Source organism: Acipenser ruthenus, chromosome 23 (assembly GCF_902713425.1).
Source record: "Acipenser ruthenus chromosome 23, fAciRut3.2 maternal haplotype, whole genome shotgun sequence".
Lineage (NCBI taxonomy): Eukaryota > Metazoa > Chordata > Actinopteri > Acipenseriformes > Acipenseridae > Acipenser > Acipenser ruthenus.
The window spans coordinates 19,847,204-19,859,569 of NC_081211.1; the positions used below are offsets into that span (position 1 = coordinate 19,847,204).

The window sequence follows — 12,366 nt, forward strand, 5'->3', positions numbered from 1 at the left end:
TTGTTGACTAAAACTAAAAAGCACATTTAAAATTAAATAAATCCAGTCCAATGCAATTTAGATGCATTAAGAAATATAATTTAACAAAATGTATGTTAGAAACATGTTTATTTAGATTGAAGAATTTGAAATCAATAAATGTCCTTTGAAGTGCGTGGATGTGGATCATTTCAAACAAATAAGTCCCATAAATATATACGGCAGCCGTAGTAGGTAAAAGGTAAGTTATTATTAAATACAGTGAATGTGAAATTGTCAGCAGAGATGAGGCTATAACAAATTATGCCCACTATAAAAATTAGAATGTAGAACAGAGCTGTGGACCAAATATGAAGATACCATTCAATGTAGGTTTCCACCATTAACATGGCCTGAATCCAAAAAGACATATCGCCACTACGGTAGCCATATGCACGCATATTAAAGGATATAGTGACTTATTCCTGAACAGTCTCTACAACAGTAAATGAGGTTGTGTACGAACAATGTAACTTGATAAATACAATTTAAGATATTACATATCCATGTCTTCTAATCTAAAATATAACTTGAAGTAAACTGGCAGTCATGTTTATAAAAGTAGTACAAACTAAAAAGTGTGACAGTGTAACAGTTCTCTTACACAATTAAGTTTTACAGCCAAACAATAGCATTTTAGAGAAGGCTAAGGATAGGAAACCCCGTCAGAAAAAGACAGAAAAAATAATTAAACCTAACCAATCCAAGTTAAAAACCCTAAAGAAGCTAGCACCCCATTATAGTTTATTTTACATATTTCCGTTTCTTGCTTCCCTTGAAGTAGTACAAATATTGATGATTGTTCAAAACAAGGACAACAGCTTCGTTTACGCCTCTTCATCAAGCAGGTACACATTACTGGAGAGTCATCGGAGGTTTCCTAGAAGACAGAGAGCAAGGAAATAAAAATCACTTGAGTTGCAGACATTTGCGGTAGCGGGAGAAACACAAACACTTCTAATTTAAGGGTACATGTGCTACAATAGAATACATGAGTTTAAGAAAGTCTACCTTCCAAGAGGGCTTTCCGGCCAAGCATTCTCCTTGCCACCATGCTTAAATGCTTTAGATGGATCAAACCTTCTACCAGGCTGGACCGGCTGTTCCTTTAAATTCTTGGATAACAGACCCTGCAGTTTTGCGACTTCCTATGCACAGGAGACAAAACGGGAAAACAAAAAGCATCAATGTCCAGTAACTTTCCAAACTCAAGGATTTACCAAAAAAAAGGTGTTGTTAATTTGTGGTACAACGCTAAAAATATCATGTTCTAACTGTACTGGTATGCTTCTAGTGTTGCAATATTTTAAGCTACATAAATAAGTTTACACAAACATTTTAGACTCTGTCGTGTTCGTACACTTTTCAGTATTTAATTCTACATTTCTATTTGACACCTAAGTTGGTCCAATAACGGTTAAAGTGTACACAAGCTCATTTGCAACATTCCACCAACTTAGACCACGGTCTTAGTTTGTACAAAATTAAGGTCTGGTTCAGCTCCAGCAAGACTGCTAATTATACATAAATCAGGGTTTTCACAATAAACCGATGACAGCACGGTCCACTGTCAAACAATATTTGTGCCGGCTACCTTTATTTAAAAAGATTACAATTTGCAGGAATTATTGTACCCAATTTTTTTTTTTTTTTAAAAAGCATAAACAGACAATTACAAAAGTTAAACAAAACCCTGTTTGTTATTGCTTCAGCTCACGAACATCCGTCATGCATTTTGTCTCGCTCAACCTGGGTCAAAGCATGTCAACCCACATCCCGAGGTGGGTCGCTGCGACCCAGGTACATGGTTTCACGCTACATGGGATTGTGACCCGGGTAGAAGTGCCAGTGTTTATTATTTATTTAGCAGATGCCTTTATCCAAGGCGATTTACAGAGACTAGGGTGTGTGAACTATGCATCAGCTGCAGAGTCACTTACAATTACGTCTCACCCGAAAGACGGAGCACAAGAAGGTTAAGTGACTTGCTCAGGGTCACACAATGAGTCAGTGGCTGAGGTGGGATTTGAACCGGGGACCTCCTGGTTACAAGCCCTTTTCTTTAACCACTGGACCACACAGCCTCCTTTACCACACAGCCTCCTATTGTGAAAGGGTCTTTAGTTTTTTTTTTTTTAAAACATGTACATTAGTACCTTCATAAAGCGGGAAACCATTGCTAAGCTTCCCGATTTGTAGATGACAGTTTTTTACCGCCCCATGTAGATACACGCAAGGCCCACAATGCAAATCGTATTGGACAGTGGAGTACAAACACCTACAGTACCAGAACAATGTGGACACAATTTCAAGGTATGAAGTTTATTTTATAGACCAAAAGTAAAATTAAATAACTGTTAAACATTACAATTTTAAGATAACAAGTAATGACCTAACAGGATATTAAGTTTATTCAGCGTCTATAAAATGCTAATTTAATCGGTCATGGAGAACGACTGCTCCAGTTTTGTTATAATGTTAAACCTGGTTTTACCCACGCTAGAAATGAACACACAAGATAGATAATTATTACTTTATCAAAATTCTGACTAAGAAAAAAAAGGGAGCAAATAAGCTAGCTATAACGTTACCATGATCCAAGTAATGGCTTCCTTGTTTTATCAGTACGAATAAGAGAAATACAATCTTGAGGTGCATTCATGTATCCGTTTTCTTTTTATAATAGATTATCACTACCTTGCATCCTGTAACTAGTGAAATGTGCGCTTTAACACAAAATGTTCATATTATATATGTTGCATCGTCAAACTAGAACTTACACACATAGCAAACTAATGTCACTATTTAATAAAACAAACCCAGCGTCCATCTTGGGTTGAGATCCCTTATTCTGTTATTACTGCTTAGTTCAAAATTGTACAGCATTTAAAAATGCAGTGAAAAGGCAGGGTGCGAGCATACATATTTATGAACAAACCAGTTAGTAACACGTTGCATGAATCTTAAATGTAGCAGTACCGTGCTGGAATTCTTTCCTTTTCAAAGCAGCTCAGTTGTAGGTGTAACTTTATAATTTCTAAAGGTCATACAATGCAGGACTCGACGATAATGCGGCATTTTTTTTTTTTTTTTTTTTTATTTTTTTTTTTTTAAATCACTGTCTTTATAGGTGTGTATGAAATCAAGTCAACAACTGAAGACATATAAGGATCATTTTGTACCACTTAATTTGCACCAATGAAACATGGCATACCGTACTGACGGCATATCAAATGCTTACATGACATATGGTTGCATTCTTGGAGAAATTAAGGATAAAACATTGACAATGAATTGCATTAGTTCCATTACTTAGTTGAGCACAAGGTGGTTTCAATAAATACTTTGATTTAAATGTAGGCCTACTATGTGACAGTTTTGGATATTCAGTCTATTTAAGAGTAGGTAAGTACCAAATAAGACCATTTTGCTACCTACTTTCCATGCAGGTAGCAAATCCTCACTATGGCCTTAAAGTTAACTTCTTACCCTGCACTAATGACATACATAAAATAAACCAGTACATAAAGCCCCATACCTGTTTCAGAATGTGGTTTTGTTCTTTCAGTTTCACAACATGTTTGATTTTCTGTTTATGGTTCTGATGGCCCAGCAGTTTAGCATAAGCATCGCTAAGATTATTCAGTTCCACCTGAGCAGCTCCGTGTTCATTCAGAAGGGCATTTTTCTCTGCCTCATATGCATCGAGTTGTTGCTAAAATAAAATACAGAAATTGCACATTAGCCCACTTAAATGTGTTTAAATCAGCAAATTATTTTAACTCAACCTGAAGCATATTGTTTTATTGACATGGAAACAGATTTAAACAATCTGTTGCAAAACATGCAAGAAACAAAATTAACAAACATTATGCCATCCCTGAATACAAGGTTTACTGCTGTGACTGATTAGAAAAAGAATATAGTTATAGGATTCTGTAGTTTGCTCAAAAGGGAATTGCTGAATGTTTGCTAGAGTTATCCACTCACCTGGAAAGGCTTGACTTTGCTGTATAATTCTTCATACAGCGTTCTCCATTTCTCTACTTCAGTTTTTCGTTCTAAGAGTTCAACTTCATCCACAACGTGTTTGCTGGAAAGCACACACACAGCCTTTAGTTTCTGCCATGTATTTACAGTATATGTACAGCACAACACAAGTTGATCACCTATAATTCTACACTCAGGGCTGTGCTGGCATTCTGTACGACTTACTAACCCAACAACCCCATTCACATAACTGTGTTCACTTAAAGTTTGTCAAGCTAATGGAGCACTCATATTGGAGCACTAAACGTTCATGTTTCTAAATATGCCCCTTAAGAGATACTGGTACAACTACTTAATCACTCATGCAGCTTTCAGTCATAAATGCAGTAAAGAACATTTGTAATAAATGTAGACAAACAAACAAGAGGTCTATCAGGTCTTTACAGAAAATACACTGATAAGACTTGTTGTAACTGTAGATGTATGCCATAAAATATATTACTCTGCCAATCATATACCTTTGACATTCACTCTTTTTCAGCTGCTCCTGGTACTCTCTACTTTCTATCCTGTCCTGAAGTTTGGTTAATTCCACAGTGTAAGATTCTTCTGTTTTTCTTAACTCAGATTCTTTCTGGGCAAGTTTTGTCTGGGCATCCAACAACATCCTACAGAAAAAAAAAAAAAACAGTATGTTACTTTAAATAAAGTGACAACTCAGTTATGTGCAGTAATACACACCTGCCGATGAAAGCCACAAAAATTGAGTCAGTTGTTAGACAGGTAGTCCTATACAAATGTCAGTGACAACTATTAATTGCATTTAGTATATGGATATAGAAAACCACTTTATACTAGAGAGCAAGATTAAACTATAATGCACCACACTTCACAAAATTAACCCAAGAGCCGATGGTCTATAAAAGTATGTTTTAGTTTACCCAGACAGGCCCGACGGCTTGAATGGAAAGTGGGGGGAAAAAAAACAAACACACACACACACACACACTTCTAATGAATTCAGTACCTGGCATATTCCTCCTTTGCTTTTTCTTTGGACTGCTGTGTTTCTGCAAGTTGTTTTTGCTCTTCAGCAAACTGTTGTCTGACCTGGATGATCTCCTCTTGAAGTGCTGCATTTTTTGTTGTAAGGCACTCAATCTCTTCAGCCATCGACACTCTGTTGCTAGGGAAATATGTAGGAAATATTTTATGAGGGTTAAATCTCACGAGCTGAACTAAAGCATTCAAAAAGGTCAGACAGAAGCAGTATAGAACACAATCACTGTATTCCACTCAACCACCACACACCCAGATCCAAAAGTTTTGAAACATAGCTGATGCAGTTCATTGTAAAGCAATTCACGCAACCAATGCTTAGCAAAAATAGGGTCATCCGAGGCAAGTGTAATCAGTGCACCTATTTTTGAATACAGAGCTTCGCTAAAGTCTATTTGACGTCAATTCTGTCTAAGATTTTTTTCTTCTCTTCATTTTCAAAACAGAAGAAAAAACAGGAACACATTTTTAGATGTGTTGGTGAACATCAGTTTACTGAATCATAAAGGAATGTTTACCTTTCAAACTCTGTTGCCATCTCTCCAATCTTCCTTAATGAACTGCTATGCTCTTCTTTCAGTTTAGTAACATCTGTGTTGAGAGTCTTGTTCATCCTCTCCAACTCTTCATTCTTTCTAAAAAACACAGATGATTGCAGTGCAATTTAACACATCAATAATATACAATTTCTACAATACAAAAGCAGGACATTCCAATTTGGATAACCATTACAGATAATCTGTGCACTTTCCTTTTCGCCAACCCATTACTATGTAGAAAAAAAATTGCACTGGTTCCTCAATGCACACTACACATTTCTAAAAATCCCCCAACACAAAGTACTAAATAAAGTTGACATACTTCCAGAAATGCATCAGATGCACTGAACCAATAAAGTTCTTCGTTGCAGCACTATTCACAATTGAAACATGCATTACCCATTTAATTGGGCTTGCAGCTGAAGGATCTCTTGGTCTCTTTGCTTATTCTCTTCCTCCAGGTGGCGAATCATTTCCACTGCCTGCAGCTCCTTCATCTCAAGCTGGTTGAGCTCTTCCAGCGCCTCCTCCAGCTCTCCCTCTAGCTGGAGGCGCTCGTCCAGCGTCTCCTCCTGCAGCTTCACCAACAGCTCCTAGGAATCATGCACAGAGCGTTAGCACAGATATTGTTCAATGTTATACTAAAAATCAACACAGGGATTTGTTTTAAAACAAGAGATTTGCTACAATACGTTTCTTCTGTTTAAAGTGTCTTACAAAGCATAAGCAAAAAAAAAAAAAAAAAAACTCTATCAATTTTATTTATTGCAAGACATCTGCTCCTTATATGCTTCTAAACACAGCAAGTTCGGAACAATAATTTGTACCCTTACCTTCTCCCTGTTAATGACTTCAGCGAGTTCTACATGTGCTTCTTGAAGCTTTTGGTGTCCTTTATCCTTCTCATTTATATTTTCCTTCAGGGAGTTCAATTCTGAAGTTAAGCCCGCTTCTCTCCTTTTACTTTCTTCTTCCAGCTTACCTACAATAGCATTTGGGTTATCCAATGACAGTTAGGGAGAATTGAACTGAATGCAAGAAGGCATGTAGTGTAAATAAGGACTAACTAAAAAAAATAACGTCAAGTTTTAGACAAGTAAGATATAGGTCTCTTGAAAGAACAGCAAAATAAAAAACTACCCAGAATAACCCAACTGCTCTGGGACACAATCAAATTGTTTGCTAGTTTGATACTGTACAATTGCTTTACTCCTCAAATGTGCTTTCTCTTCAAAAAAAAATATCAGTGGTAAGCAGGCACTAGCAATGTACAACTACAATTTAGTCTGACCGTGTATGAATCAATTAAGACATCACACAACGATATGGCTTATGCCACCACCTTACCTTTCTCTTCTTCAAGCTGCTGGTATTTGTCGTTCAAGTATCTGATCTGTTGGCTCAGTTCCTCCTCTTTGTTCTTAAGGTGGTCCTTCAGGGTTACGACTTCCTTTTCTTTCTCCCCCAGTCTGCCTTCCAACTCACTCAGATCTTGTTTACACTTCTCCATCTGTCCATGTAATTGGCTGGAGAGCACAAAAAAAAAAAAAGTAGGTTGTCAATTTTACTGTTGCCCACACAACAACTTAATAGCTTTTGACCCAGGGGAGCATATCATTAAATGTGTTCTCTGAATATTTGCTTCCACTCAGGATTTATTTTATCTGTAATGGCTCATTACTACCTTTACTAATGTCATTGTTTATTTGTTAATACATAGCCAAACTAACACAATAAGGTCCTGTTTGCCAACAGTTCATTTAGAGTTTGTGGACTTGGTACGTGAATAGTGACAAAAATTGAATGGTTTACCTTAGTTCTGTCAAGCAGTCAGACAGCTTTTTTTCACTTTCAGTTTGTGCCAGCACCAACTTCTCTTTGTCTTGTTCTGCTGTAGATCTAAAATGAAACAATTATATACAAACACTGTAATCTTTAAAAATACATCTGTGCTTTTGACCTGGGTATCATTTTGCAATAACCAGAAGTATGCAGCCCTTAGTATATCAAGTTTATAATAGTATTACTTGGTACAATGTCCAGATTACAGGTCTGAATATTCATCTACAATTATGAATACAAAGTCAAATTGAACCATTTCAAAGCTAAAACATCCATGTTTCCCAAAAACACTTTAAAACAAATGAACCACCTACAGGTGTTTTTGAAGATGTTCCACTTTATCAATCAACAGCTTTAAATGGTTCCGAGCTTCAACAAGTTGCTTCTCAGATTGTTCTTGTGTTGCAGACATTTCCTAAAATGCAACAATATAGATATGTTGAGAAAACAAGGCATGTCAACACAAACAAATTACAGGTGACAACTATAAATTTAAAAAGTTGGGCACCCTGTGCTTTTCCTCTGCTTCAGCCGACATCAGTTTAACTTGAGTCTCGTACTCCTTTTCCTTGGATATAAATTCCAAATGCAGGTTCTGGAATAGAAGGTAAAAAAACAAAACAAAAAAACTTTGGTTATACAAGTAGCAATAAAATGTCACAACACTGGCAAACTAGAAAATGCAAAACTGCAATCTGTTGCATGTTCAGAGGGTCATTTGTATTTTAAATTATGTACACAGATCAAAAGTATAACAAGTGCTCTGTTCACACCCCTCAACCCATTCGCTGAGGAATCACCTCTGTTCACCCACCAAAACTAAGAAGCGGTGTGTATTGGGTGTGGGTCCACAACCTGATCAGCAACTTGGAGCAGGCAGGACAATCCAAGACCCTTCATATAAACAGTAAATGCCAGATTTAACAGCATCTACAAATCTGTAGACATACCTGAAAGTTTGCATTCGCAGCATCCAGCTGGCCCTGCAACACCTTGTACTCTTCACGTGACTCCTGTATCAGGGCTGAAACACAAATCATATGGGATTTAGCAATGCAAATACGTGGTTATTACGTTTATGGGATATCTAATACTGTAGGAGTGGTAAAGCTGAAACTACTCAAATTCTTACATTGCAATTCATCAACTTCATTTTCAAGTTCTTCATTTTGTGATGTGGTCTGCTGCTGCAACTCCTCTGAAAGAACAAAATAAAGTTTAAGGTAAGGATTGTGTTTGCTGTCAATAACACAATACTTACACGAAGAGAAAAAACGTAGTGGAAGACTATTCAACAAGCTAGTTTTAACTCCTTATTTGCAGATAAAACAAAGCTGCTTATTTGTCATTAAGAACATACAATGATATACTTTCACCTCCATCAACATCCACTAACATTGCATACCATTACATTCACATTTCAAAAAGGTTATCAGTGTTTGGGTGAAGACTCATTCATTGTTGCTTCCTACTTCAGTCAAAATATGCTGAGATGCTTAATTTAGTGCATTACAGAACTAAACCAGTTTCCTTTATTCCATACTTGATTTTTAAAAGCTTACCCAGGGACTTGTTCCTGTCTTGCATTGCAGCCAGCTCAGCTTTGGAGGCATCCAAATCAGCTTGCAGGATCTTGAGTTGACCTTCAAAGGTGATCTGCAGATAGCTGAGCTCCTGTTATTTAAAATATGTACACTGTCAGACAACATTTCTTAATTATTTAGCATATTAAACAATAGGGTAAATTCATTCATTAAAAATACTTATGACAAGTACTTAATGAAATGGCACACAATACATTACAGAGCTTGTATGTTGCAGAAATATAATCTGTTGATATTCTGCAACAGTAACTGGCCTGTTCGGATGAACAAATTCTCACCTTAGCTTTTGCATCCTCCTTATTCTTTGCTTCCGATAATTCCAATAAGATTCCATTCAATTTCTTGTTTGTGCCATCCTCGGAAAACTGTTTAGTTAGGAAGGTGTAATAGATTTAATAATAATAATAATAATAATAATAATAATAATAATAATAATAATAATAATAATACACAAGATAAAAAGGGAACTATGAATTAATAAAATGGGCAAGAACTCACGAGAGAATTCTCCCTGGTTTATTCTTAAGGTTTTGCATTTTAGTTTAAAAGTTATGAAATACTGTGTATCCGCTCACTAGGGTAAGGCCTTTTCCTATTTTAATATCCACGTAAAACTAGATGCAGTTTTAGCGAAGCATTTATTTCTTTTTTTCCCCCCTGTAAAGCGTTCTTAAAATCATTCCTCAGTTCTTACCCAGATATGCTTCAACAGCTACTCTACCTTAGTTTTCAGAAGATCATTTGCTCTCTTCAAATCTCCAAGTTGCCTCTCAAGTGAAGCAATGCTGGCAGCAAGACCAGTTTTCTCTCGCACAGCTACCACCAACTTTGCCTCCACCTTTCTTAATTCCTCTTCTGATGCCTGAATCTTCTTGTCTTGATCTCCTCGCTGCTGAATCAGCAAACGAACCTGCAAAGGAAACGCAGGTTACAGACAGTCAGGTGAATGACTGTCAAAGTGTAGGATTCTGACATCACATGCAGAAGTATTGGTATAGAAATGAGATCCCCACATCAGGCAATTAGCTGTAACATGCATTAAACACAATGAATGGGCAGCCCTATAAACAGTAATTTTAAACGGACTCAGGTGCTGAAGTGTTTACATAACTTCAAATCCTGACATGCGACCCATTTGTTAAAATAAAACAGAGCTACTTGAAAGCATTTCAGAAAAATAAGGACAGCATACAACATTTGTAACCTAAAGGGCTGCATATTATAATGTCGGCATAGTCATTCACAGAGATCATTTGCTTTTTCATTATACAAAAAAAATCATAAATTGACATACCTCCCTCTCCAGCGCTTTTTGACGTTTCAACTCTTTAAAAATGACTGTATCCTTTTCTCCGTTTTGGCTTGACCGAGTTACCTAAACAGAACCATTTTCAAATAATGAAATCGCATAAAAAGTTCAGGTTGTACTTTTCCCACAGGAATGCCATTATTTTTAAAACAAGTTTACCAACATCAAATATGAATGGTAAAAAAAAAACCCAAAAAAACAAAACAAAACAAAAAAACACATTACTTACTAGGTTTCCATTGGACAGGGTCCTGCGGATGCTTGCTGGCGATAGCATCTCGTTTTCCATATCAGCATCTGAAACTAGAAAAAGAAAGAAATGTCAACAGGTGGATTTAATCATAAATAATAAGAAGAAAAATAGAAGAAAAATCTGTTAGGCCAGCTAGGGCTGGAGAACGCCTCAGAACAGTTAAGGGAAATGGTAACAATTTGTAAATGGTTTATTCCCCATCATTCCAATAGTTTTAACCTCTAGACTACATGTAAAACTACATTGTTCATTTTATGTCCCTTATTGAATAAACTGGTGCACAATGATATGTCCAGCATCAAATGGATGTGTACCAACTTCGGTACGATTCAGAGTCAACTCACCTTTCTTCTTTCTAAACCGATCAGACTTTTCAAAGGACACTGGACCTTTTGAGCCAGCGTCTGTAATTTTAACGTCATAGCTTCCAGGTGCAGGAGCGCAGCCTGTAATCAGAGTAAGAGTTCAGTGCAATACATCTTCTGAACTATTCACTTAGCAAAACCTGGAAATTACAGCAACAAACAGAAAACATAGACGATCCTCTAATTCCAGTTAGTCAAGGTGAGTATACAGACTAGAACCAAAACCACGTAAACAAACAGTGGCCTATGGCCAGGATACTGCACGTTACACGAGTGGCTACAGCACACTACCACAAATAAAGAATTTGCGTTCGTCTCTAAAATGTATAAAGCTATTATTACTTTTTACTGCAGTTCGCGCTTGAGTTATTATTTAGTCGTAAAGCAGAGACAATGACTACAACCAGACACACAGCCACTGCAAGAGTTAAGAGTTCATTTTCAATGATAATCATTATGCCTATAAGGAAAGTCTGCGATATCACCCATTTAAATTGTAATATTCTATCATATCGTAATTCCCTATAGTTTTAAGCATTTTGATACAATTGTGTCGCTCGTCATAAAAAACGACGATTTTCTTTCTCAAAAACCAAGTTCAATAGTAATACAGATCTGCTTACGAATGGATCAATATTATTTAATAGGTACGTTTTTATTTTTATTATTATACTTCCCACAGCTTTCATAAAGAATGTCAGATTTTTTTACTTACTAACGTGTTCGTTAAATCTCTTTAGTGGAGCCCTAGGAAAAGACATGCTGAAAACTCTTCGACTTTATATTTAATTAATTTTAAATGTCCTCTTATCTTCCAGAAAAATATTGTGGACTCTAGTAATCCAGACGAACAACACCTCCTCCTTCTAACGAAATAAATCCACACTCTTTTAAACACCACAAAATTCAAACTGTGCAGCCGGAACTTTGACTTCAAAATTGTTTCATTCAACCAATTGGAGAGCATGATAAAAATGGAAAGGTCTAATCTAACCAATTGTAGTCGATTTAGTAGACGGGTAAACCTTATAGCCAATGGGAGGGCGCGTATAAAACCTTGCTTAATATTCTCAACAAATCAAAACATACTTTTTTTTTGTATTGCAGACAGGATGTTGGTGTCAAGCAGATTCTGCTCTGGCAATTAGATTATTTTTTTTCTATCAGAATAGTTAGTTAATATTATTGTATTGAACACAAAAAGGAGAAATAGCACACGGGACGTATGTATCGTGTATCTGTGTGTAAGTTTAGTTATCTTTATGTTATGAGGAAATGGCTCTGGCTACATCTGGACTAGTATGTAATTTCCACTGTGGGCAGGAATGACACAGTTAATCGGTTATTAATTAGGAAACAGTGATAAACATCTACAAATATGGAGCAA

At 36.4% G+C, this 12,366-nt stretch overlaps 1 protein-coding gene across 2 annotated transcripts; it reads right to left on the minus strand.

Annotated features, from left to right (window-relative positions):
• Nucleotides 1-91: 91 nt before the first annotated feature.
• Nucleotides 92-11,936, minus strand: LOC117431436 (hyaluronan-mediated motility receptor-like). Of its 2 annotated transcripts, none has more exons than XM_058996770.1 (22): nt 11,695-11,936; nt 10,959-11,060; nt 10,591-10,664; nt 10,347-10,427; nt 9,774-9,962; nt 9,331-9,417; nt 9,011-9,122; nt 8,581-8,646; nt 8,399-8,472; nt 7,957-8,043; nt 7,763-7,863; nt 7,419-7,505; nt 6,949-7,132; nt 6,440-6,583; nt 6,006-6,199; nt 5,586-5,702; nt 5,036-5,188; nt 4,527-4,676; nt 4,009-4,111; nt 3,557-3,733; nt 1,030-1,166; nt 92-898 (listed from the first exon to the last, which is right to left on the minus strand). In XM_058996770.1, exons 1-22 carry the CDS (start codon nt 11,738-11,740, stop codon nt 874-876), a joined length of 2,490 nt encoding a protein of 829 aa, XP_058852753.1. In that variant the 5' UTR covers nt 11,741-11,936; the 3' UTR covers nt 92-873. The 2 variants fall into 2 exon arrangements, with proteins under 2 accessions (XP_058852753.1, XP_058852752.1); XM_058996769.1 differs by having other exon boundaries at nt 5,036-5,194.
• Nucleotides 11,937-12,366: the final 430 nt, after the last annotated feature.